Genomic DNA, 27,628 nt, shown 5'->3' on the forward strand with positions numbered 1-27,628 from the left:
TTTTAACACTACTAACTTTGCCTCCCTTGTAACAAATACAAACAAGACAAATCAACACAATGACTTCATCTGAAGGTCTCATCCTGTATCTCTACACCTTCTATTTTACCACTATAGTTTAACCACCATTGAACTATTTCATTTGTAGCTGAGGCCAATATGTGTTGTCTCTCATCTTAGAATATGAGTTCCATTTAGGGACTATCTTCCTTTCTTATTTGTATCTCTATGGCTTAGCATATAGTAAGTACTTAATATATTTTCATTCAATCAATCATGTATTTATTAAGTGCCTTTTCTGTGCCAGGTACTCGTTCGAGGCACAGGGATATAAGGTGAAAAAGGTATGTCCTCTGCTTATATGGCAGAATATAGGGAGCTTATAGTCTTTGGGGGAAGCAGCATGTACATATATATAAGCACATATAAAATGTATACAGAATAAGTAAATTTTTTTCGAAGACGCTGAATCATACCATACCATCATGGCCATTTTTGCACAGATAAAAAGGGAGATTAGTAATGTGTTTTAGCCGATAGCCTAGAGATCCTCTTGAGAACTGGATCCTGCCAAAATACTTATACAAAGACACAATCCTTTTTTCAGATCGATTTGACATTGACTTCAAACTAATACATACTTTGCGGGTTCTCTCGGGGGGGGGGGGGGTCACCAGCAATTCTGTCTTGTGCATTTTACTATCAATATGTAGAGGATACTTTGTGCCCCCAAATATATTGGAGTGAAGAGACAAACAAGTAAATGGAAGGTGCAGGTCCAGTCCGCGGCTCGGCGAGCGAAGTATCACTTTGTCCTGTGAATCAGACCTGCCCTAAGGGAGTCCGTTGGAGGTGTGATTAAAGGGGCAAAGTTAGGCAGTGGAGAAACAGAACGGATGGAAAAAGAAAGAAACTTTGAGGCGCAAATTAGCAATTATGGGAGAGCATGAGTCTAGGGTCCATTTCTTTCTTCCCATGGAAAAACTATCCTCAAATGACCAAAAATTCCTGGATCTCGACCGCTTCTGTTCATTTGACATATTTTGTACCTCCGAGGCCACCGTTCTTCCAAAGGAGTTATGGTATCTAGAGCGGGGATTTCATTGGGCACATCCTCCTCTCTTGCCCGTACTTGCTATGGCGGCTCGCGGGGTCCGGCAGCGGCTGAAGGGAAGCAGCGGCGGTAGCAGCGGCGCAGATACGGCCAAATTGCGGGAGGAACTTCTGGGCCGAGAAGCGACGATTGCCTCGGATCAGCGACCTGAGTACGGGCGGGAAGGCAGCGGGGGCGTGCCTGGGAGGCCTCTCTCCCCGACTCCTCGCCTGGCCCCAGCCTCCCAGTCCCGTCCTTGGAGCACCCCCCCCCCCTTTCCTGGGCCCGCCCCCTCCTCCAATCCTCCCTCCCTCTTCTCTTTCTCCCTCCTCCCTTGCTCTAGGGTCCAGATGACCCCCTGCCGGGCTCGGGTTCCCCAGGGCAGGAGGGGAGGGTGTCTGAACCACTTTGGGTGGAATGCAAGCTTGAGCTCAACCTAGGGCAGCCCTGACCCTTAGGGACTGGGAGGGATCGCCCAGTTGGTTCAAGTCCCCTCTTTTTACAGACCCATAGAGTGATGTGCCCACGACCACCCAGGTGGTCAGTAGCGGAGCCTTCAGATGGCATCAGGGCATCTCAGCGTTTTTTCGTGCATCCCCTTGCCCCAGGGGGCTCCAGCAGCCCCCAAATCCAGGAGATCAGCAGTTAGTCAGTGAAAGAGATGCCAGGACTTAGCATCGGAAGATGCTTGGAGGCTTGTATCTTCTGCATGGGCAGCACATTTTGTAGCTCTGCATTTGTTGGAGTGATTAATTCTATTCCCATTTAAAGAGTTGGTTCCCGGAGCAAAAAACTTGAGGGAGAAAATGGTTAGTTGGTTGTTGGGATTATCTGGCCTTGGCCTGGAACCTAGCATTGCATTGTTAGGTTCAAGGTCTTGCCAGGTTTAGACCTTCAACAAAGTGTAGAAATTTGAGATGGCCCTTTCTTTTCTATTGGCACCTAAGTTCTCTCTCAGAGAACTTTTCTATAAGCCTATCATAGCCCTTTCTTTCCTTTGTTTTTTAAACCCTTACCTACTGCCTTAGAATCAGAATACAGATATAAAAGAAGGGCTAGGCAAAGGTTAGGTTAAGTGACTTGCACAAGGTCATACAGTAAGGAAGTATGAGGCTAAATTTGAACCCAGGTTCTCTAACCCTCAAGCCTGGTGGTCTATCCACTGTGCTACCTAGCTGCCTCAAACCTTTGTTTTCTATCAGTGTCTAATTCTCTATTAGAAAATTTTTCCAGCAGTTCTCATGGCCCTTTTCTGTCAACATCTCCATTTCTATATCTTGCTACTTCAAGAAATTTAACTGTCAGCTATTTTTTCCTTCTATTGTGTTATCCTTGACTTTTCATTCACACTCACCCCACATATCCAATCTGTTGCTAAATCTTGCCTTTTCTTCCTTCACAGCATCTGTTGTATACCTCCTCTACACTCATGCAGTTACAGCCTTAGTTCAGGCCTTCCTCACCTATCAATCTGGACTATTGCAGTAGCCTTCTAACTGCCTAGAGTCTTTTGCCACTGCAGTCCAACCTGCACTCAGCTGCCAAGGAGTTTTCTAGAGCATAGGTCTGTTCAGTGAGCTCCAGTTATTCCCTATTGTCTTCAGGATCAAATGTCAAGTCCTCTATTTGTCACTGAGAGCTCTTTATTACCTGGCTTTTTACTGTTTTTCCATTCCTTCTTCACTTGATTTCCCTTCATGTACTCCTGGATTGAGTTCCACTGGTTCTAGATCTGGAGCATGGCAGTGCATTGCCCATCTCCATTTTCCCTCTCTAGCTGACCTGGAATGTTCTACTCCTTCACTTCAGTATCTTACTTTCCCTGACTTCATTAAAGATTCAGCTCTAGTCTGGCCTCCTTCTGGAGACTTTTCCTAGATTTCCTACTTGGTTTTGTTTACTCTTTCATATATACTATCTATGTTTTTGTTTGTATCTAGTTATTTTTCCCATTATTATCTCCCCCAATAGCATGTGAGCTGCTTAGGGCTTTGTGTGAGCTGCTTGTGTTTTTGCTTTTCTTTGTAGCCCTAGAACTTGGCAGAATGGCTGATCCATAATACATTCTGTTGACTGACTGACATGAAGGGAAAATTTGACCTCAGAGTTCACTAGGTTTATTGGTTTACTCCTTTTAAATGTCAGAAAAAAATATAGTGGAAAGGACACTGGAGGTCAGGAGACCGGTTTTACCTCAGATTAAAATTGTGTTGCTGTTGAGTTGTTGGTTTTTTTTTTGGGCCCTGTCTGACTCTTTATGACCCCATCTGGGGTTTTCTTGGCAAGGGTACTAGAGTGATTTGCCATTTCTTTCTCCAGCTTGGCTTACAGATGAACATAGGCCAGATTTGAATTCAGGAAGATGAGTCTGGAGCAAATCACATTTCTAGGTCTTGGTATCCTTATTTGTAAAATGAAGGAGGTAGTCTAGATCAGTGGTGCCAAACTCAAATAGAAGTGAGAGGCTAATCCATACATAAGAGTTCCTGCTGGTGAATGTTGACTTAGAAAACTACAAATTAAATTTGTATTTAAAATTTTTTTGTTAAAATATTTCCAAGTTATATATATTTTAATTTGTTTTTTGGTGCCCTTGGAAGTGTTGAGGGCTGTATGTTTGACCCATCTGTACTACATGACCTTGAGCTAGTTTACAGATCAAAAACCCCTCAACAACATTTTTTAAAACTTAATGGTTAGAAAGTGCTTACTTATATTGAATCAAAATCTGCCATCCTATAACTTCCAACTATTGTTCCTATTTGTGTCCACTGGCCCAAAACAAAGTAAAGGTAATCCTTCTCCATGACAGCAGTTTATATATTTTAAGATAGCCATCATGTCCTTTTTGTATTTTTTTTTTTTGTAATTTATGGTTCAAGCCATGAGTCTCCAGTTCCTTTAGTAATTCATATGCCATGATTTCTAGTTCCATGACCATTTTGGTCACCCTCTTTTGAATGTGCTCTGCTTTGCCAGCATTCCTCTTGACATTTAGTACTTAGAACTAAATATGATATATTCTAGATTTGTGGACACTTGGCTTTTCCACGTGGGATCATAGTTTGAAGCTGGAAGGACCTTTGAGGCTAGTGAATTTTTAATGCAATCTAGGATTTAATTAGTTTTATTGGCTTCTGTGTCATGCTGTTAACTCAATAAGCTTGTAAGCAGTTGAAACCTCTTCCCACATGAACTGCTAGTGTTATCATCTATGCAGAGGATAATACTGGATTTGGAATGAAGAGTCTAGGTTTGGAATCCCCACCCTGCTTTTTGCTGCCTACTTCACAGGCATGAGAGAAAAGTGTTTTGTAAGCCTTAAAGAACAATTTAAATATATATTATTATTTCTAAGCCAGGTCTTTCCTGTACCATACTTGTACACTTAATTTTTTTAAACTTAAATTTCTAAGAAACAGTTTCCTCTTCAAATCCTTGATTCATTTGCTAATTATTGAATGAATGAGGTATTTTGGAATTACAGCTGTATTTGTCTCTAACCAGGAAGTGAAAGGATTAAAGTCCTAATTTTGGTTTTATACATTCTACTGAGAATCAAAAAAAGTTTTTGAGGTTTGGGTTTTTTGTTTTTTTTTGGCATTTTCTATTGTAATAATTTTAGTGCTTTGTTGCATTTTTGCTTTTCTTTCCCTCCCCTCTTGCTAGCTTTATGCCCATCCTAGTAGCCCCTTCCTGATACCTATCCTTTGCCCTTGGTCAGGCCACCTGGGAGTAAAGCAGGACAAGTCTGGGCACCTGAAGGGTCCACTGCTTTCAAGTGCTTGATCTCAGCTCGATTCTGTGCTGCCCTCCTGAGTAATATTTCTGATTGTGATGAAACATTCAACTACTGGGAACCAGTAAGTTATTTCTTGGCCTTTAACATTTTTGAAAAATAGTGTTTTAGGTGTGTAGGAGTATATATGGGGGATATAAGACTGTTTCTATGTCTTTGGCTGCATGGTGATTTATTATGGAAAAGCTTGTTTCACAAAATTATTCACATTGAAGATGTGTTAATATCATAAAAATAACTTTGCATTCTAATAGTATCCAAAGAAAACTTAATTTTTTGCTACTATGACAATATCAGAATTAGAGCTTCTCTATTCTGACCATTGAGCAGTTAAATTGATTGTAAGATAACTATAACTGCAACAGTGTAAATAAAAGCAATATAGAAAGGAAATAAAGCTTTGGTCAAACACAGCAGTCAGTGTTTGTGTCATACTTTCATGGTTAAAGGATGTATCTTTTTTATTAATAAAACAAATTTATTCAAGGAGTATACTTCATATGTTTGGGTGTTTTGAGTAGTGTATACTTCATATTCTTGGGTATTTGGGTGATTTTGGAAGTATGTATGGTATTAAAATTAATAATTTTAAATTTTATAGTGAAATAACTCAAGGATATTTGAGCACCAAAAATAGGACATCCATAATCTTAGAGTGTTATACTATTTCCTAAATTTTTTATAATGACAATTCCCTCTGGCCCCTGTTTAAAACCCTGTAGCTACCAAAATTCTGCATAGACTTTCAGCTATTTTTTTGGACCCTAGTTCATAGATTTACCAAGAAGTTCTTCATGCTATTGTATATCCTCTTGAAAATTATTTTTGGCCCCCAAAACATCAAATTCATCTCTCTCTTTTGGAATTTTAGATGCACTACCTCATCTTTGGGAATGGGTTCCAGACATGGGAATATTCCCCAGCTTATGCTATTCGATCCTATGCTTACCTGTGGCTTTATGCCTTGCCAGCTATGTTCCATGCAAAAGCCCTACAAACTAACAAGGTAAGACCAGGCTTAGCCTGAAGTACTTGTCTATAACAATAAAAACAACTGAGTTTTTTTATTTTTGTTTTTTTAAACCAAAAACAACTGTAAAACAGAGTTTTAATTAAGTAGAAATAAGGGTACTATAATTAGGTACAGAGGCTTAAGACTTTGAGGTAAGTACACAATAATAGCATAGATAGTAGTAATATTTAGAAAAAATAATTCCTGTTTTGCAAAGGAAAGATTAAATGGGATGGAGACTGGTTTGGAGGCTAGTAAGTAACTTTTCTTAATTATAGGTAATTAAGGCCTAAACCTGGATAGTAGCTGTATACTATTATTACAATTATCTGCCTTCTAGTATTCAAGTTTATCAGAGGAAAACAGTAGTAAGTATTGCTTTTATTTATTGAGCGTCAATAAATAATCCATTAATCAATAAACATTTATTGATGGCTGTCAATCACTTTATTGAGTCATGAATATAAAGATTCATTTTTTTAGTATGTTATGAAATATATCTTTTTTTTTTTAAGGGCACAATGTGAAAAGAGCAGTGGGCTATCCTCAGAGAATTTGTGCTTAGGTAACCTGCTATTGCTTCAAGCTCAACAAACCTCAAACTGAATGAACTATCTTTAATCCTAAAACTCAGTTATTTCCTGGTTGCTGTCACAGGTGTCTTCCTTTGGTTCTCAAAAGTTTTGCAGTGCCAGAACCCTATAAATAAACAAAATTTCATTGAAAATCTCTTCATTAGGGGCAGCTAGGTAGTACAGATGCCATGCCTGGAGGCTGGAGGAGCTGAGTTCAAATGTAGATTCAGATACTTCCTAGCTGTGTGACCATGGGCAAATCACTTAACCCCATTTGTATAGTCCTTGCCCTTCTATTTTAGAATTGTTTCTAAGAAAGTCAGCATTTTAAAAAAGAAAGAAATCCTTTTTATTCCTTCTGAAGCAAAGTAGGAAAGCTTTCCCTCTTTTAATTCATAGTTCATCAAGTATCTAATCAGCCATCTTGTTTCCCCAAAGGCTTCTTTTCAAGTTAAATATCCAGAGTTTCTTCAATAGTTCTTTATGTTACATTCCCTATTCTTGTCCTCATCCTTGGATCAATTATGTCATCCAGAACTAATAATGCCAGTTTACATAAGTCTCCTAAAAAAACAAACCAACCCACCATATAATAAAACAAAAAAAAATGCTCATTTTCAAACCAGTTTTATTTATCTACTTAAAAGAATTGCAGGGATGGGAATCCGCCATCTCCTGAGGCAATCCATTCCTTTTGCTGGCAGTGTAATCTAATCTGCCTCTGCAGTGTTTAGTGTTTACTTTTTTTTCCCCTTAGTTCTGCCCTCTGAGGCCAAGCAGAATAAGGATATTCTGTTTTCCAGCTTTCTAGTTTCACATACTGTATACTGCATACTCCAAAAGCCTTCTTCTTAGGTAAAGCAATCCCAATTTCTTCATGAAAAATAAACAGTGCAGGGTAGTGCCTTTACAAGGTAGCTCATTTTTAGGTCTTAACTAATGAAGACTAAAATTCTGTTAGTATGAGGTCATACCTTTGACTCATTTAGTTTGCAAACTACTAAAACCCATATATCTTTTTCACATGCACTAATTTGGTCTGCACCTTTTCTATACTGCCCTTAGACTATAGAGGTAGATTTTTTTTTTTTAGCCTAGGTTCAGGATTTTACTTTTCTTCTTATTGGGATCATAAGATTCTAGAGCTAGAGGTTCTTAAAAATCCAAAAAAATTAATTCTATCTCAGGCACCATCTTATCTATTGCTCACCTTCAGTTGGTAACAGTAATGAAAATGAAATTTGATATCCTACATACAGTCTTCTATTTCTGATCCAGAAGCATCTTAGAATGCTTACCAGAGCCATCTGGCTTTTTTCTGGTGATAGCATTTGTCTCCTGGCAAACTTAACAAATTTCAGGTTTTCTCTTTTGTAACAGAGGCAACCTCAGGAAGACAGTGTCTATCCTTATTCACATCAGATCTACTTATAACCACCTTCCTCAAGGTGCTGCCAACCATCACTCTCCTCCTCCTCTTCTCCTGGTGATGCTTCTGAATCCACATGGTCATTCCTTGTGGCATATGGAGTGCTTCCTCCTCAGACGATGTAGTCTTGCTTTCTACCGGAATAGAACCATGATTTTGCCCTGTTTCAAAGAATCACTGTGGGCTCTTCCCTTCCTACACTCTGTCAAATTTTTCTGCTCTCTAACCTCCCATTCTTTTTTTTTCCCCCCTGTCTGAAGAATTTCTTCCATTCAAGGAATCTTTATTTCTACCAATAACTTAGAGAATAGAAAAGCAATCCTATAGTCCTGCCTTCTGGCAATTGGATTGATTTGCAATGAGTGTATGCATAGTTATTTGTTACTGGCAGAGGCACAAACATAGTATGTTCTCTGCAAGTCCCTGAAAGACTCCACCTACCATATTTTCCAGGAGTTAAGTACTCAATCCTGTGATATTCTTGTGGTTAACATGTCTAACTACTATGAAAAACTACCTGTTGGAGGCATTGAGGTGGTTCAGTTCAAATCTGGCCTCAGCACATCCTAGCTGTGTGACCCTGGGGTAAGGGGAGGGGAGAGAGAGAGAGAGAGAGAGAGAGAGAGAGAGAGAGAGAGAGAGAGAGAGAGAGAGGGAGGGAGGGAGGGAGGGAGGGAGGGAGGGAGGGAGGGAGGAAGGAAGGAAGGAAGGAAGGAAGGAAGGAAGGAAGGAAGGAAGGAAGGAAAGAAGGAAGGAAGGAAGGAAGGAAGGAAGGAAGGAAGGAAGGAAGGAAGGAAGGAAGGAAGGAAGGAAGGAAGGAAAAAACTGCCTTTTGCCTTACTGGGAGTTCAGTTACTAGGTGCTCCCGAGAAAAATCTATTAAGGTCTTTCTTGAAATAGGATGCTAGCTTTTACTCAGCTCCATTTATTTCTTAATGTTTGTTTTCCAGTCAAAGTCCTAACATAAACCCAAGCTGCCTTTGCCTCTTATCTAAGGATTTGGCTCTAGTGCCACCTACACTAGGTGTCTTCTATCTCTTTGGTTGTAGTTGTAGTTAGGATTTACTTATCTCTGTGTGTGTTTATTTGCCTCATAGAATGTAAACTTCTCTATTTCAGGGAATAATAAATGTTTTGTCTTTAAAATCTAATCTAGTGTCTTTCATTTAAGCTTAATAAATGCTTGTTTAATTTTGCATTATATATATATATAAAAATTTGCATTATAATTTCTTCAAATATTTGAAGACTGTGATTATGACCTTCCTAATTCTTTTTTTAAACTAAATATCCCTTCAGTGAATCCTTTTATAGCATGGTTTCCAGTCCTTTCATCATCCTGGGTGAAGCTCTAGTTAGTCAGTAGTGTTCTAAAAATGTGGCATATTAGTTACTTGTTATTCAGTCATGGGAATTATTTGCTAATAGAGATTGAAAATTGATGTTATTAATAAAGAAAATTGATGATGTTCCTAGTTATATGCAGATCCTGTTCTAATTATGTTTTTCATTTAAATTAATAGTTTCAATCTGAGTAGCTTAAAAAAGTACTTTAAATATAGAAGATATAACCATGTGAATACTTCAGAAGATATTTGACTTAACTCATATTATCCTAGCTATTTCCTCAGTTTTATTTTTTCTAATTGTTTTAGCTTGTGTCTGTGACTTCTATTTTTTTTCTGGATTTCTTTTAGGTTCTCATCTTTTACTTTTTGCGATGTATCCTGGCTTTTGTGAGCTCTGTTTGTGAACTTTACTTTTATAAGTGAGTACAGAAAGCTTTGCTTGTAGAAAATCACTGTGTAAGATACCAGATAGAATGCATTTTCTTCCCATTATGCATGGCAGTGGCTGAAACGTGCCCTCACTCCTTTTCCTCCCTGCAAGGCTATTTTCGGATTTTTTTTTTTCATTTAAAATAAGCAATTTATTTTAGGCAAAGAGCTACTTGTGGCTGTTGTTTTTCTCACCAGAAGCTTTCAAATATCTGGTTTTTATGATGATCATTTTAGTTCTGTTTGTCCTTGTGCCCTCCTGGACTTGTCTCAAGTTTTGTGACTTTCGGTAAGTCACTTAACTTTGGAGCCTTAATCTAAGGCAGGCTCCTGTTTCCATATAGAGGAGATCAGATAGCTTTGGAGGCTCTTATCACATTGATATTTTGTGTTTGTATGTATAAGAGGGGATAATAATATTGGTATCACCTTTAGAAAGTTATTTGGAGGGGGCATATAGGTGGCACAGTGAATAGAGAGCCAGGCCTGGATTTGAGAAGACCTGAATTCAAATCTGGCCTTAGACACTTCCTAGGTATGTGACTTTGGGTAAGTCGTTCAATCCCATTTGCCTAGGCTTTTGCCTAGGCAAAAGTTACTGGGAGAATTAAGTAGTATGATTTATGTGAATTTGCTTTGTAACTGCTATGTGTTCTAGAAGTGTAAGGATTTTTAAATTTCCTTGGCAGTATAGGCTAACATTTTAAAAAATATCTTACATGTATTCCATATAACTTTTCTCCCCCTGTCCTCAAGGTTAGCTGGCAGGTAGATGCCACAGTGAAGGATTTGTTTCTTCTCTGACCCCAGAAAAGTACCTTGCATATCAATATTCATTTGTTTAATGATTGTTAAAAGTCTCAATGGGCATCTTAGTAAACTAGATGTTTAGAGGACAATCTTAAATCTTTTTTTTCTCTCTGTCTTTTATTTAAGCTATTTAGTTTCCTGTTTGTTGTGATAATTATAGTATTTTAGTTCCTAGAACATTCATATATCCCAATGGACTCTTCCTTTCAGACTGATCACCCTTAGGTTTCTCATTAGTGCAAAGTCTTAGATGAGATGTCTTAGGTGTCACAACTGCCCTGCATTTTAATTCAGATCATCAGTTCATCACTAACCAGGTAGACATTTTTTATATTCTTCTTTGAAGTAAATGTTCCTGAGATCTGCCATGTTTGATGTTTTCTCCTTTCTGTCTAGGGCTGTGTGCAAGAAGTTTGGCCTCCATGTGAGTCGATTGATGCTAGCATTTTTAGTTCTCAGCAGTGGGATGTTTTGCTCATCGGCAGGTAAGAAACAAGGGGAGGAAAATATCCATAGACTTTGTAGTTGCAATGAAAGGGAGTATTTTGTTTTAGTGTAAGTTTAAAAAGTAAATCCATGAAATTCTTTACAACATAAAATTAACCCCAGGTTTTCCTGTGCTGTTGGGATGTAAAAAAGGTACTTTTGTGGTTCTCCACAAGGAAACACTTTCTCCCAAAAAACCCTTGTCTCTGGGTTCTAAGTACTTTTTCCCAAGTCTATTTGAGATGAGCAGCAAACCAGAGCTATAGTTTTTTGTTTTAGAACTATAGGTGACAACCAGGACTTTGTCTTTGAGAATTCTGAATTACCTTTTTCTCTATGCATTAGCAAATAGAGTTGTCAGCCCTATATATCACCAATATTATGCTACTTTTATCTGGAAAAATCTGTCCTTCAGAATATTTTGTAGTTACCTCATGAGTTACTCCTAAGATTAACCTTTGGTGGAGGTTCCAGGATTAAATTTGATTTTCTATATTGCAGTTAAGAATGTTATGGCATCAAAGTTATCATTTCAGTCAGAGCCATAATTAGAACATGGAGCTCCTGAGCCTTTTGCTGAATTCCTTGCTTCTTCATTCAATTCTTGTTGGAATTGGGTGATGATCATTACTTCCCCAGTAATAGGTGGAGCAAGCGATGAGTAGCATAAAATACCCATTGAGGAGCACTGTGGCATATCATTTCATTGTCAAGTGGAGCAAAATGTAAGCAGGCACTTTTTCTGCTTCAGGCACTATGCTCATGAGGAGAAGTTTTTTTGTCAGGAAAATCCTGCTTCTTGGCCAGAGGGAGACGATTTGTATCCCAGCTACCAAGGACTGGCAGCTGCTATTGTATTAGAATTAATAGTATATTTGGAATCAGAGTATTGGGGTTTAAATCTGGCTCTGTACTTATACCTGTAACATTTTCATTTAAGTCATTTCACCTATGTGAACCTCAGTTTCCTCATCTGTAAAATGAGCAGGTTGGACTAGTTGATCTATAAGGCCACTTTTACCTATGAAATATGAAATGGTTCTATTATTAGGAGATCCATGAGGTAGGGTGCCCAGGTTTCTAATATGGTTACAAGTTTGAAGAGTGTCCAGAAGCGAAAGTGTTCATATCAGTGGGTTCAGGATGATAATGGAATGCCCTTGCCAACTTTCCATGCTCTGGAAAGGGCCCTCTAGAGCACCTGTGACTACCAAGAAGCAACAGGTTTGGATCAGAGCAGCCCTAGAAAACTAGTAGAAGTCAATCTCTCTGTCAGCTGTGGTTCTCTTAAAGCCCCGATTCCACTGTGTACATGAAACTTTGGGACAATCCTGTGGATTTCTGGAGCATAGTGAGTCTGAAATTGCAGGTTACATTCAGTGGTCTTGGGTTTCTATGTGAGAAATCCCTTGGATACATCCTCTGTTGTGTTTGATGCTTATATATCAAGAAACAGGAAATTACTACTGAAATCAAATTTTTAAAAAATGGATCCTTCTTACTGTCCATTTGTTATTATGTAACATGCCACTGGTATGCAAATGCTTCTGTTCTCTGATGCCTTACAGTGTATGATAATATTTAATCTTAATGAAGATTTTGATAAGTTGACTTAAATCTTTGTTGTTGTTTTTGAAACACTTCTGTACTTTTTCAGCCTTTCTTCCTAGCAGCTTCTGTATGTACACAACCGTGATAGCTATGACTGGCTGGTTCATGGACAAGACTTCCATTGCTGTGCTGGCAATAGCTGCTGGGGCTATTGTTGGCTGGCCATTCAGTGCAGCTCTAGGGTAAGAAGCTGAGTCTAATTCCCCCTCCCCAAACACACATTAACTCACAATGCTGTTATCTGCAAACTGTCTGGGCAAGACAGAAGTTTGTAGACAATAATTGGATCTGTAATATAGCTGCAGCATGGAAGAGGATTTAATATGGGACTTAGGTAAACTTCTATAAGCCTGAGAAGACCAATTCAGTTTAGTTCAACATCATTTACTAAGTGCTGGTCATGTGCTTGTTATAAAGACAGAAATGATTGCTGAGTTTATATTCTAGTATGGGTAGGCCAGTGGCAGAGAGTATACTGAGTGACACTGAATCTTACCAGTCATTTTTGCCTAACAAATTAAACAAGTATTCATCTAGTCAGTATCATATGTTAATATCTGTGCCAAGGTACCATGGAGGAAACAAAAAGTAGAAGAAAAAGTCTTTGTTCTCATAGAGTTTGCTCTCTAAATTGGTAAAGCAAGAAATACCTACTACAGAATTGTTAAACCTGTGGCTGGCCTTTAAGCTAAATTGGATTAAAATATAATTTGGAAATATTTAACAAAATAAAAATATAATATTTCATTTCATTTTCAATTTAGTCATTTTTTTCAGTCGTGTTCAATTCTTTGTGATCCCATTTGGGTTTTTCTTAGCAAAGGTATCAGAGGGGTTTGCCATTTCCTTCTCCAGCTCATTTTCCAGATGAGGAAACTGAAGCAAACAGGATTAAGTGACTTGCACAGGATCACATAGCTACTAAGTATCTGAGGCCTGTTACTCTATCCATTACACCACTTGGCTTCCTCACTGTCGTCATAGGCAATGTTAATTTGTGGTTTTCTAAGTCAGTTTGTTGCTCATAGGTATCTATTTTTATTTGAGTTTGACACCACTGCTCTAGAAGACAGTTCCAAGGTTTTTTTTATAAGCAATTATATAACAATGTCTTAAGACTAATCAGAAGTATTGATGAAATTCAAAGTAAAGGAAAGTTCCTTGGGTGGCTGAAAAATTCCTTGAGTTGGTTTGGAAAGATTTCATGGTATAGTTGAACTTCAATGAAAATTTAGAATATTTCTTATCAGAGAGGATTAGGGAAGACATTCCAAGTAGGGAGAACAATACTAGCCAAGTTACAGAAATAAGAATAAGTATGGTTTATTGTGGGCACTGAAAGAATGCCTGCCTTGCTAGTGAGCTTATTCTTATTTGTTAAGGAGTCCTACAAGATGCTGTCAGGTAGGAAAGGTAGCCCTCATTGATGGACCATTTTAAATGCCAGGTTGAGTAAATTGGATTTTGCTTGATAGTGAGAGTGTGTGTGTGTGTGTGTGTGTGTGTGTGTGTGTGTTTGTGTGTGTGTAGGCTTAGTGTCTAAGGGGTTCTCATGGGAGAAGAGGTTATAAAGATTGGGGGGAAGCATATGAGGGATCCTTTGGGGAGAGGAATGAGGGGGAATGGAAAGAAGGCGATCATCACTTCTGGGGGAGTTTTATTTCTTGTAGACATTGGGGTTCAGTGACCCTCTGATCATAAATATCAAGTGAGGCAGAAAACAGGGAGATGAATGGTTTCCAAAGGAGTTTACCACTGTCTGAGGATATACAATAAAGCTCAAATTGAAGTACTGTTCCATGTTAGTTGGTGAGGTCATTCAATGCACCTCTTTTCAGATGACATCATGCTAATTACATCAATCTCTGGAACACTTCAAAAGCTTTACATGATATCCAAAGCTATTCGAAAGCCTTTGGGGCAAACTAGCTAAAGAAATAAAAAAAGAAAACTAAGCAGATAAGGAAGAGCAATAATTGGAAGAGGTATGATGAATGATCTATGGAAGAATTTCAAGCAGTCAATCAAGAATTTATTAAGTACTTTTATGTGTTCCGCACTGTGTACATAAATATAACATTGAACAAGTCCCTGCCCTCAGGAGTTTACATTCTTTTGGGGTTTTTTTTTGTTTGTACTTTTTTTTGTTTACATTCTTTTGAAAAATTTGTATTGATATCTTTTGTTTTTAGATTTCTTTTTTTAAGAAATGTATCATTTTCTTCTTTTCCTACCCAGCAAGCCATCCTTTGAAACACACCCAAAATAGAGTTCAGTCGGTCAACAAACATTTATTAAGAACTTACCATGTTGCGATACTGTACTTAAGTTCTCAGGATGCAAAGAAAAGAAAACACATTGCTCTTAAAGAGCTCATATTCTAATGGGGAAGGGGAACATCATTTTGACAATGATTGGTAGATAGATTGTTTAGTTGTTTTCAGTCCTGTCTGACTCTTTGGGACCCCATTTTGAGGTTTTCTTGGCAAAGATACTGGAGTAGTTTGCCATTTCCTTCTCCAGCTCATTCTCCAGAAGAGGAAACTGGGGCAAATAGGGGTAAGTGACTTGCCCAAGGTCACATAGCTACTGTCTGAGACCAGATTTAAATTCAGAAAGATGAGCCTTCTTGACTCCACCCCTGGCACTCATGCCACCTGGTTGCCCTCAGCTAGATAGAGTTATTAGAAAGTAATTTAAGGGAAAGCTATAGCAGTGAATGGGGAGGATCTTTTGCAGAATGTGAGATTCAGTGAAGCCAAGGAGGCTGAAGTAAAGAGGGAGCACATTCTTGGCATGGTGAAAAAGGTATAGATTTTGGAGATGGAATGTTGTATGAGAAGAATGGCAAGAAGGCCAGTGTTGCTGGATCAGAGTACATGGCTGGAAGTAAAGTGTTAGAAGACTAGAAAGGTAGGAAGGGGCCAGATTGTGGAGAGCTTTAAAAGCCAAACAAAGAATTTTACATTTGATGGAGGTAATGGGATAACATGGTAGTTTTATCAAATAAGGTATGGTATAACATGTTCATCTCAGTAAGATTGCTTTAGCAGCTCATTAGATGATGGATTGGAGTGAGCAGTGACTTGAGGAAGTGAGACCAACCATCAGGATATTTCAGTGCTCCAGACATGAGGTGATGAGGTCTTGCACCTACTTCAAGTTGGCAGTTTTGTGTGAGTGGATAGAAGGGGATCAAGAAATGTTGTGAAGATAGAAACAATAGGTCTTATGAAATTGGATATGTGAGGTAAATATGAGTGAGGAGTTGAGGATGACAGCGAGCTTGTGAACCTGGGTGACTAAAGAAATTTGGAAGAGAGGTAGTTTTAGAGAGAGAAATAATGAGTTCTGCTTTGGACATGTTGAATTTAAGATGTCTATGAGAGACTTTCTAGATATCTAGAGCCCTTAGCTTTACTTTTTCCACCATACACCAATCCTTACTGCCTCTGCCTTTACTACTGTTCCCAGCCCAGCCATCTATAGCCGTGGCTTTGACATCACTGCAAATAATGATCACCTGGATGGAGTTATTTTCAATTATTTGCAGAGATGTGAAAAATAGCAGAAAGTGTTTGTTCTGAGCATAAACAAAAAGGATGGTAGTGGAACCAAAAGACCTTGGTTTTGTGGCCTGGCTCTGAAACTTACTGGCCATGTGGCCTTTGGTAGACAGCTTAGCTTCTCTGAATTACATTGATTTATAAAATGGAATAGTAATATCACTCTGGGTTATCTGAAGGAAGTGCTTTACAAACTTCAAAGTGCTATTCAAATATTCATTATCATTATTGGTGACTTCAAGGTGGCTTTTCTCAATTACTGTTTCCTTATTGAATGTTCTAGATTACCTATTGCCTTTGATTTGCTGATCATAAAAAGAAGGTGGCAGAGCTTTCTTCACTGGTCACTATTGGCTTTAGTACTCTTTCTGGTGAGTCTTTTATTCCTGTATTTAATTGTGTTAAATGGAAAATTTGGAAAACTTGAAGAATTTGAAGGAGGAAGATAGTGTAGAACTCAGTCATGTTAATTTAGACACATTCTAATTTCAGCTATTCAAATGATAAATCAGTGAAACATTCCAGAAAAAGACTGCATGAGAGATGAGAAGGGGACATGGAGACAAATAGGACTTTTGTCACTTTCTTGTTAATATGTAAATAATGGAAATTTATAGTTTCACATGACATCTTTTTTCTTGTTTGTGTATTTTGTTTTTGTCAATGGCTATGAAACATAGAATAAAAGAGAAAATAAAAGAGAAAAAGGAAGCATCAACCTGGGACAAAATTATGATTACTACAGTTACAGTACCATCATTTGTATTGAAAACCCTCTACTCCTACTCATACCCATCTACTCCTTTCCACTACTCTTAGCTTCAGCAAATTGGATGACTCCCTGTCTCCTGGATAGGTCCTCTACATTTCTGCCCACTTTCTTCTGTCCACACCATTTTCTAAGCCTGGAATAGCTCTGTCTCTCTTAACTCTTTTAGCCACTGGAAATACTATTCATCCTTTAAGACACATTAGTCTTCTATATGCTTATCTATTTTAACTTATTTGTACTATTTTTATACATGTATTTGTTGTCTTCCTACAAGATTGTGAGTTCTATGAGCAAGAACTGTCTTACTTATGTGTCCCCAATCAGTCAACCAACAATTATGTATTTTTTTTAACCCTTCTTTCTGTCTTAGAATTGATACTAAGTATTGGTTCCAAGGTAGAAGAGTGGTAAGGGCTAGGCAATGAGAGTTAAGTGACTTGCTCAGGGTCACCCAGCTAAGACATTTCTGAGATCAAATTTGAACCTGGATCTTCCAGTTCTAGGCCTGTTTTTTTATCCATTGGGTACCTAGTTGCCCCCAAAAAGTATCTATCAAATTCCTATTATATGTCAAAGCACAAAAACACAAAGTATTCTATGAAGCATTGTCTTAGTTAACAGTTTTTAATTTAATTAATTAATTTAGAATATTTTTCCATGGCTACACGATTCACGTTCTTTGCCTCCCCTCCTCTCTCCCCCCTCCCAGAGCTGATGAGCAATTCCACTGGATTTTACATGTATCATTGTTCAAAACCTATTTCCATATTATTAATATTTGCAATAGAGTGATTATTTAAAGTCAGAATCCCCAATCATATCCCCTTGACAGTTCTTTCTCTGGATGTGGATAGGGCTCTTTCTCATAAGTCCCTCAGAATTGTCTTGGATCATTGCATTGCTGCTAGTAGAGAAGTCCATTACATTTGATTGTGCCACAATTTATCAGTCTCTGTTTACAGTGTTTTCCTGGTTCTGCTCTTTTCATTAATGTTTTTTAATTGAGTTAAATTATAGATCTGAATTTTTTCTTTCTAGGTACCAACAGTGGTCATTGATAGCTACTATTATGGGAAGTTGGTGATTGCACCTCTCAACATTGTTTTGTATAATGTTTTTACAGCCCATGGACCTGATCTATATGGTAAGCTCTAAGGAACTGGGAAAAATTTCAGGAACTAGCTTCATGCAACTAAGCTCCAGGGCTTACTTCCTTTCTCTTAACTGAGTAAAGATGGCATCCTGGTTTTGTTCCTTTTTCTGTCCTTATTAATAAATAGGGTGGGAGGATAATTTCCAGGATGGCTTCTTGCTGAATTCATTGCAGAAGGAGGTATATAGCAGGAGCTCAGAAAATTCTTGTGGACTTGACAGGTCATTAGGTACCCATGGAGGTTCTTTTTGTTCTGCTTTCTCTTAATCTTCAGCATTTTGCTATGCCTACAAAATCTATTGACATTGTTTTAAATTTAAAAATTTTAAATTGACATTGTTTTAAAATTTTCATTAATTAAAAATGTTTTTCATTAATTCCATTTAAAGCAGAGGTTCTTAACCATTTTGGGGTATCACAGACCCTCTGGCAGTCTAGTGAAGACCTTGAACCCTTCTATAGATGAATCAAGATATATAGGAAACCAGTTATATTAGAAGACAATTTGTATACCTGAGATTAAGAACCCCTAATCTAAAGAGAACAGGCTTGGGAAAGCTCTATAGAGGATACACATTGGTAATAGGGCTAGGGCAATGCTTTCTTGTCTCTGAAAAGAAGAATAATGATAGCCAAGACAATATTAGCTCAGCCTAGGTAAAGCAGGCTTTGGCTTAAAGGAAGGAGAGTTTCTCTGTCTTTACCTTTCAAAGTCTGCATTTGCATATATTTGTTCAGCCTTTAAGGTGAGTTCTTTTGTGAGTCTTGGGGAAGAGAAGCTTGGTGTAAACATTCCTACTCTTCCTGCCAGTGAAGCAGTCTGATGACTAAAGATGGTGGTAATAACAAGGACTACACTTGAAGGGTCTCATTTTGGGGAACACTGGCCTCCAGTGTTTGTGCTTAATGCACATTACTTACAGACATTTTTGTTCCCCAACATTCTGGGCCAGGAAGAAGAGTCCATGTTTTCCTTTGTTGCTTTCTTATCTTCCTTTTATGGCCAACTTTGGGGTTCATCAATCAATATCCCCTGGTCCTCGTCTTTGTGGCTGTAATCCATTGATTTCTAAGCCACTCTACTTCCTTTCTGAAGGAATTCAGAACCTTACAGTTTTCCTTTCCACCTTTACTTCTGCCCTGATACTTGAAAACTTTAATGTATATAGTCATGTTTCTTGGAACAACTTGGTCCCCTAATTCATCAATCTTTTCATCTCTCATAACCTACATCTTTACTCTAGAACTATTCCAGGTCTATGAATATAAACTTATTAAAATTACCTTTTGGATAATACTTTCCTATCCTTCAGTATTTTTCTTTGCCTTTTCACTCCTAAACCTACTCTTTATCATCATTGCAATCTCTAATACCTCTATCCTTCTTTGTTCTCTAATTCCATCACCACTTTCCTCTTTGCCTAGTCTTTTTTTTTTTTAAACCCTTAACTTCCATCTTAGAGTCAATTCTTTGTATTGGTTCGAAGGCACAAGAGCAGTAATGGCTAAGCAATGGGAGGTAAGTGCCCAGTATCACACAGCTAGTTCTGCACAGTCTTTACCCTAGAGTTAGCCATTTAACACCCTGGAAGAAATCAGGAGTATTCATATCTTGCCAGCTCTCAGATCTGGATCACCCTTTTCATTTGCATGTAGAAGTATATAACTCATTATAAACTCATGCTTTGTGATCTTAGGGGAGGGAATCTAATTAATTAGGTAGTGGGCCTGGGAGTACTTCTAATATGTCTTGACTATAGTAAAGGAAAACTGGAAAGAAAGAAAGAGGAGTATACTGGGGGTGGGAGGGAGAGCCAGGTTAGGAAAGATTATCTCACATAATTGGAGTGTGCAAGTAGATAACTATACAAATAATGAAGAAGGGTTTTTTACCTGACATTTGAACATCATTCTGAATTGATCAAAGAAGGGGAAAAACTTGAAGTCAGTTATAGAACTATATTTCACTTAACAAGGAAACAGGAGGGAAAGGGGAAAGGGAAAAAGGAGGATAAGAGTGAGGATAGATTAAGGGAGTGATTAATTTTTTTTTTCATTGTAAGTTATTTATTTAGTCAATTTAGAATATTATTCCTTGGTTACAAGAATAATATTCTTTCCCTCCCTTCCCTCCCCCCACCCTTCCCATAGCTGAAGCACAATTCCGCTGGGTATTACATGTTTCCTTGATCAAAACCTGTTTCCATGTTGTTGGTGTTTGTATTAGGATGTTCATTTAGAGTCTACATCCCCAATCATATCCCCTTGACCCATGTAATCAAGCAGTTGTTTTACTTCTGTGTTTCTACTCCCACATTTGTTTCTTTGGACATAGATAGTGTTCTTTCTCGTAGATCCCTCCAAGTTGTTCTGGATCATTGCATTGCCACTAATGGAGAAGTCCATTACATTCAATTGTCCCACAGTGTATCAGTCTCTGTGTACAATGTTCTCCTGGTTCTGCTCCTCTCGCTCTGCATCACTTCCTGGAGGTTGTTCCAGTCTCTATGGAATTCCTCCAGTATATTATTCCTTTGAGCACAATAGTATTCCATCACCAACATATACCACAATTTGTTCAGCCATTCCCCAATTGAAGGGCATCCGGGAAGGATTAATTTTAAGCAAAAAAACCTTTTAGGATGTGCAAAAATATTTATAGTAGCTTTTTGCAGTGTCAAAGAATTGGAAACTGAGGGGCTGACTGCCCATCGATTGGACAATAGTTGAATAAATTCTGCCATAGAAATGTTATGATAACTTATATTCTGTAAGAAATACTAAAGGAGAGAGTTTGAAGGAAACTTGGGAAGATTTATCTGAACTGATATAGAATATTGTGAGCAGAACCAGGAAAACTTTATATCATGACAACAATATAGTAAAGATGAACAACTTTGGAAGACTTAGGAATTCTGATCAGCCAATGAACAACCATGATTCCAAAGGACTCATGAAGAAACGTGCCTCTCACTGCTCTGATATTAAGTTGAAAGGTTCAGAGTGTAGAATGAGGCATATTTTTTTGGGACATGGCCAGGGGGGAAATTTTTTTGTTTGACCATATATATTTTAGAGGTTTTGTTTTTCTTTCTTTTCCATTTGGGGAGTGGATATTTTAAAGAGAAGAAGGAGTTTTGGTGATAGAAACTGTCCATTCCATTCTAATCTCTTAATTTCTAAATCATATAGCCTCCCCTCACTCCCTTTCTCATTGTTCTTTTTGACATTCTTCTTGATGTTATTTTGTGCAGTGCCATCTTCCTGGATAGTCTCTCTTTGGCTTTCATAACTGTTCTTTCCTATTTCTTCTCCTGCCAGTCCAGTTCTTCTTAGTCACCTTTGCTGGGGCATCATCCATTGCTTGCTTCCTATTGTAAATATTCCTAGGGCAGTATTGCCTTGTCCACACTTGGCTTTTCTTTCTTGCTGCATCCTAGGTTCTTATGGATCCAGTCTGTTATTGTCTCTATCCAGATGACTCCCAGATCTACATATGTGGTCCCATTCTTTCTCCTGAATACCAGGCTCATGTCATCAATTGCTCTCTGTACATCTCTTAGGCATATCAATTTTTACATATCCAAGTCAAAACTTACCATTGCTCCTCAATCGACCCCACCTTCAAACTTATCTGTTTTTCTTAAAGTCATGAGAATCCTCATTCTGCTATGAAATGTTGGAATGCTTAATTCTTCTTTTTGTAGTAGAAAGAAAAACACTTGAAAATGTGAAAGTAACAGGTTAGATAGTCTTTGCTTTTGTTACTTACTCTTATTGGTGACAGTAGTTACTGTTTTGTAAATGTAAAGAGGTCAAACTTTATCCAAGAATGAATCTAAATTGTATTATAGGGATGTTAAACAGGTCCAAAAAATTTTATGAACAAAAAAAAAATCACCTTAAGACAACTTATATGGTTTTCTTAATGTATTATCTTTATAGTTTTTTTTTTAACCCTTACCTTCCGTCTTGGAGTCAATACTGTGTATTGGCTCCAAGGCAGAAGAGTGGTAAGGGCTGGGCAATGGGGGTCAAGTGACTTGCCCAGGATCACACAGCTGGGAAGTGTCTGAGGCCAGATTTGAACCTAGGACCTCCCATCTCTAGGGCTGGCTCTCAATCCACTGAGCTATATAGCTGCCCCCTATTAGATTTCTTAAAAAGAATGAGGATTCTATAGCAACAAGTATAACCTAATAAATATTAATCTTATTAAAATATTAATATAAATAAATAACAATGCTTATACAACTTAAATGCTATATAATCACCCTCTTAGTTTGTGTGTATGTGTGTTTGGACACTTTGTTTTAAAACCTAAAATGTAATCATTAACTTTCAAGATGTCTGGCATGTGTGTGACCCTGTGTCTAAAATAAGCTGTTTGGGGAATAAAAAAAAGACCCCTGGATTTTGCTTAATTGAAAAAAATTAATTAAAATAAACTGAGAGTGTTAGGAGTTCCAAAGTTAGGATTCTGGGATGATGATCCTTACCCTACCAAGTCTTGTCTCTCCTATCTCTATAGCATCTCTTTCATCTGCTCTTTTCTCTTTATGCAGCTCCTAGCCCTTGCCACTTCTTTCCTGGGCTCTGTAATAGACTTTTATATGCTCTCCTTATATCCAGTCTCTCCTTATTCTCCTTCTAACTGCCTGATATCTTTTGAAGACTTTTCTCCTGTTCAAAAACTTTTGACATTCCTCCAGTACCTTTTGGAATGTCTTACCTGCATTTAACCTTTACAACTTTTCCCCAGCCTATCTTTCTAGCCTTATTTCATGATACCACCCTTCACACTCTTGATATTCCAGGCCAGTCCACCTACTTGTTGTTCCCTATATTCTTCATCCTCCCTCTCTGGCTTCTGAATGCATGGTGTTCAGTGCCTAGAATGCTCTTCCTCTCCATCTCTGCCTTTTAGATTTCTTTTCTACTCAGCTTAGCTGCCATCTTCTTCCAAGAAGACATCTTGATTTCCATAGCTGCTAGTGTTCTCTCTCATTTTCAAGTTGTCTTATGTTATATTTAATTGTGTATATGTTGTATTCCTCTAGAAAAGATGTAAACTTTGAGGGAAGGGACAATTTTGGTTTTTGCCAGTTTCCCTGGTGCCCAGAATTGTGCCATACACAGTAGGCACTTAATTAATATTTGCTGAATTCAACTGAAGCAAATGGAGCAGAGAATAGGACGTGGGTAGAGAGACTTAGAAATATCCTTTCCTTGGCTCTGATGGAAGGCCATGATTCTAGATTTCTGCCACTGGGTGTCTCCCTTCTACCAGGTATGCTTGCTATCTTTATTTTCTAACTATTTTGGTTTGATATTTATAAGGTTTTATTTGGTTCCACAAAGAACACATAAGCAGAAGACTGTTTTCTTAGGCCCAGAATGCACTTTAGAGAACAGTTTGCATTGAGCTTTTTGGAAATACAGTATCTATTTTGTGTGAGTCAATAAATTGCATTAATTTGAGCTTAAATTTGAAAATTTGGCATCTCTACCTTGACAAATGATATTCCAACTATTATTTGCAATAACTCAAGTAATTCCCATAAAAATTCAACAAAGGTACTTATTTTTCTAGTCTTTCTGATTGAATAGTTATTAAATCTAGAAGTGGGAAAAGAATAGGGGAAAGTTGGGAAAGAGGCCTAGATTCTGTTTTAGGTTTGTTTCTTTCTCATCTAATTTTACTTTTTAGGCATATATTTAAGGAGAATGCAGAGGCATTAGAAATACTTTTCCTTCCTTGAGTATTGACCTTGTTCTTCAATGTAATCAGTGCTTTGCTAGAGGGAGAAGAAAGGGAAAGGGTCTCATTTTTTTTTAACATTGTGAATGTAGGAAAGGTCTCCCAATAGGTGTCTCTGGAAAGTGAAAACAAAATTCAGTCAACATTTATTAAACATTAACTATATATAGGACATTTTACTAAGTTCAAGGGAAGATACAAAGATAAAGGACAGCAAAATCCCTCAATAAATTTATAATCTTAAGGGCTGCGGGAGATTTACTGTAGTATAAGTACAATGTGATTGGGAGCATAGGAATGAATGAATGAATGAAAAAAAAAACTAGTTAAATGTGGCACTGTATTTAGTAAATATGACTTAAGTTGATATTTATTAAGTACTTTTAAACACTGGGGATATGAATACAAAAGCAAAGACAGCTCTTGTCCCAGAGGAGCAGATCTTGTTCCAAATAGGAGGCAAAAGGTTGGAAATTGACACTCCTTTCAGAAACTGTCAGAGTTGATCTGATCATGATTTGAAGTTAAGGGAGAAGTAGGAAAGGATACTATTGACAATATTAAGGAGGAGATGTTGGGGAGAAGAGTAAAGATGGAGTTTTTCTGATACTGTGGTCCAGGAGAGGCATCCACCAGTCAGAATAGTGGCAGACCTGGGGCAAAAGATCTGGAGATAAAAGTGTTAAAATCTCCAGGCAAAAAACCTTGAGAGAGAACAAGATTTTTTTTTAATTTTATTTTTAAATTAAGGGGGATAATTAGGAAAAATGAAGGAATAGGCATCTGAAGTAAGTCTTGAAGGATTTCAAGCAGCAAAAATGTGATGGAATGTTTTCACAGAGTAGGAGACATCCTCAATGAATGAGCAGATGAGAGGAGAGGGGGACTAGATTGGGTGTAATCCAGTTTTTCTGGAATGTGGGAGTTCACAAAGAGAGTAGTATAAAATGAATGGAAAGGTAGTTTGGAGCCAAATTATGTAGAACATTAAATGCAAGTCTGATAAGTTTATATTTTTTCCTTTTATGCAACAGGGATTCAGTAAACTATTTTTGATCAGTGGAATGGCTAGGTATATAGACATATATTATTATTATAGACATATTTTTATATAGACATATAATTTTTTTTATAGACATATAATTCCTATTCCTGAGTAGTCTGAGGTTGTGGAATCACTTGAGCTTAGAAATTCTGAGCTGTAGGGGGCTAAAACTGATTGAGTGTCCACACTAAGTCTGGTGCCATTTTGTTGAGCCCCACAAAGTGGAGTGCCATTGGGCTACCTAAGAAGGAGCAAACTAACCTTGGTCAGAAATGGAGCAGATTAGAATTCCAGTGCCATTCAGTGGTGGAGTTAGACCCATTCAGGGATGAATTTCTAGTCTAGACAATATAAGGGAACCTGGTTGCAAAAGAAAAAAAAAATCAGAGTGACATGGTTTGACTTGTATGTATTCAGAAAATCACTTTCTCAGGTATATGATTAAAGAGGGGAGATTAGAGCAAGGAAGGCCAGATAGGAGACCATTACAACAACATAGGAATGAGATAAACAGATCCTGAGCTAGGATGCTAATGAGTTATAGAGGTGAGGACATTTGAAAGTAACCTTGGAGCAAACAGTAATGAGACTTGGCAACTGATTGGAATTGGTGTATAATTGAGAAGAAAGTTAAAGATGACTGGAGTTTTGAGCCTGAGAGATTAGGAGGTTGATACTGCCTTAACAGGTATTGGGTATTATGATAATTTCTTTTTGTTTTGTTTAGCCATTTTTCAGTCATGTCTGACTCGTTGTGACACCATTTGGGAGTTCTTGGCAAAACTACTGGAGTGGTTTTCCATTTCCTTCTCCAGTTCGTTTTTCTGGTTGAGGAAACTGAAGCAGGCAGAGTTAAGTGACTTGCTCAGGGTCACACAGCTATTAAGTGTCTGAGACCAAGTTTGAACTCCAGTCTTCTTGACTCCAGATCTGACACTGTGTCCACTGCAAGTTCTTTTTTAGGTATGTTGAATTTGTGGTCCTGGGAGGATATGTACATATAGATGTTCATCAGGGTCTTTGGATGTGAGAATGGAACTCAGGGGAGAGACATCTTATAGAGATATACAGATTTGAAAATCATTTGCATAATGCTGTAATTGAAGCTGTAGAAGTAGGTGAGATTGTCAGAATAGAGAAGAGGAAAGACCAGGGGGCCAGGGACAAATTCTTAAGGGATAGGAGGAGAAAGTTGAACTTAGAAAGAGCACTGAGAAGTAAGTGTGCAGGTAGGAGAACTAGGGAAAAGTGTCCATAGTGTCATTGAAGCTAGAAGATAGTATTAAGGAGAAGGTGCTTTACAGAGATGAAAGAGAATAAGGACTGAGAAAATGCTATTGAACTTGACAGTTAAGAAGTCTTTGATTTCCTTGGAGAAATAGTATCTGATTAGTGGTGAGGAAGAAAAGTGCACTGCAAGGCATATAAGAGTGGACAGGAGCTGTAAGGTGATGGAAGCAATAGTAGAGACTACTTTCTAAAGGTTTAGTTTAACAGTAATCATTTAGCAGAGTATACATTTTATTTGGTGAACATATAGTTCAGACCTTGATGAACCTCAGCTAGTGTTCAGTTTTTGTTACTAGATGGAGGAGTTTTTAAAGTGAACTAATAATTTTTTGAGTTGCTGAAAAGACCTTGTTAGGATATGGGTAGTTGGAGGGAGGGGTCACAGAATATATGCATGTGTGTATGTTTGTGTGTGTTTGTTTATTTTAAACTTCACAGGATTTGACAAGGACTTTTGCTTGTATTCTATTCTTTTAAAGTGTTGGCATCTTTTTGTCTGATGCTACTAAGGCTGGAATTTGCTGATAGTTCCATTCAGTAGGAGTGATTACATCTGCTGTGGGTTTAGGTAACTGATGCTGTAGAATGAGTCAGAGACCCACAATATACTGTGGTATGTCCTTTCTCATAGAAACTGTCTAATTTTTCAGGAATCTGTCAAAGCTTCATCCCCTTTATTTTTCCTTATATCAGATTAAAAGGACTGCATCTTACTCATAACTAGGCTAGTAGAAGTACAGGTAAAGAGATGTCCATGGGGAAATTTCTTTAAGAAAGCCTCCCCACTTGTATCCATCCCTGGTGTGAAGGAGTGTTTTTTGTCCTTAGGAAGGTTAGTTCTTTTTAATTAGTATTAATCTTGCCAATGGGCTAATGTATGCCCTTATGCAAAACTTCCCCTTATTAACCCAGAGTAGGATTGATTTTTTTCTCAAGATTTGAAGTGGGCAGGGCTCAAGAGCACTAGAAGAAAAATGTGACTTCTTGGTTTTAATGGGAATGGAGGTCACTTTCTAAAATGGAGGGACTTTTGTGAAAAGAGGGAAGATACAGGGCTCCTCTTTCTTTTGCCTCCTCATTTGTAGACTAAAGACAATTCATTTTGGACCTGCTGTGTGGTAGAGTGGAGGAAGCACTGGATTTGGCAGATCCAGGTTCAAGTTCCAGCTTTAACACTAGTTGTGTGATCTTGGGTAAGTTACTTAACCTCTCATTACTCATACTACCTGCTTCTCAGGGTTGTTATCAGGAAAATGTTTTGTAAATCATAAAGTACTGCATAAATGTGGGCTAATATTATTCATCTATTTGGCAAAGGACTGTCAAAGGACTTTTTCACTCCAAAATGGGACACCCACTTTGGCATACAAAATATGTAGTATCTTTGTAATTAGAAAGTACTTAGCAAGTTAGAAACTGATTCATGTCCTTTATGAATCTTTTTTCTT

The 27,628-nt window shown here is 37.8% G+C and overlaps 1 protein-coding gene across 2 annotated transcripts in view; it reads left to right on the plus strand.

The window, feature by feature from the left end:
* Positions 1-719: 719 nt before the first annotated feature.
* ALG9 (ALG9 alpha-1,2-mannosyltransferase) overlaps positions 720-27,628 on the plus strand; it is a 119,062-nt gene continuing 92,153 nt past the window's right edge. The window contains exons 1-8 of one of the 2 annotated variants that reach the window (XM_056794414.1): positions 720-1,265; positions 4,818-4,956; positions 5,764-5,898; positions 9,606-9,676; positions 10,893-10,981; positions 12,640-12,775; positions 16,443-16,530; positions 17,970-18,075. In XM_056794414.1, coding sequence (XP_056650392.1) covers positions 937-1,265; positions 4,818-4,956; positions 5,764-5,898; positions 9,606-9,676; positions 10,893-10,981; positions 12,640-12,775; positions 16,443-16,530; positions 17,970-18,075 — 1,093 coding nt within the window. In that variant the 5' untranslated portion in view covers positions 720-936. The remainder of the gene's footprint in view (positions 1,266-4,817; positions 4,957-5,763; positions 5,899-9,605; positions 9,677-10,892; positions 10,982-12,639; positions 12,776-16,442; positions 16,531-17,969; positions 18,076-27,628) is intronic. The other variant, XM_003341222.4, reaches the window with a different exon arrangement.

The sequence above is a fragment of the Monodelphis domestica genome, chromosome 4 (genome assembly GCF_027887165.1).
Source record: "Monodelphis domestica isolate mMonDom1 chromosome 4, mMonDom1.pri, whole genome shotgun sequence".
Classification (NCBI taxonomy): domain Eukaryota; kingdom Metazoa; phylum Chordata; class Mammalia; order Didelphimorphia; family Didelphidae; genus Monodelphis; species Monodelphis domestica.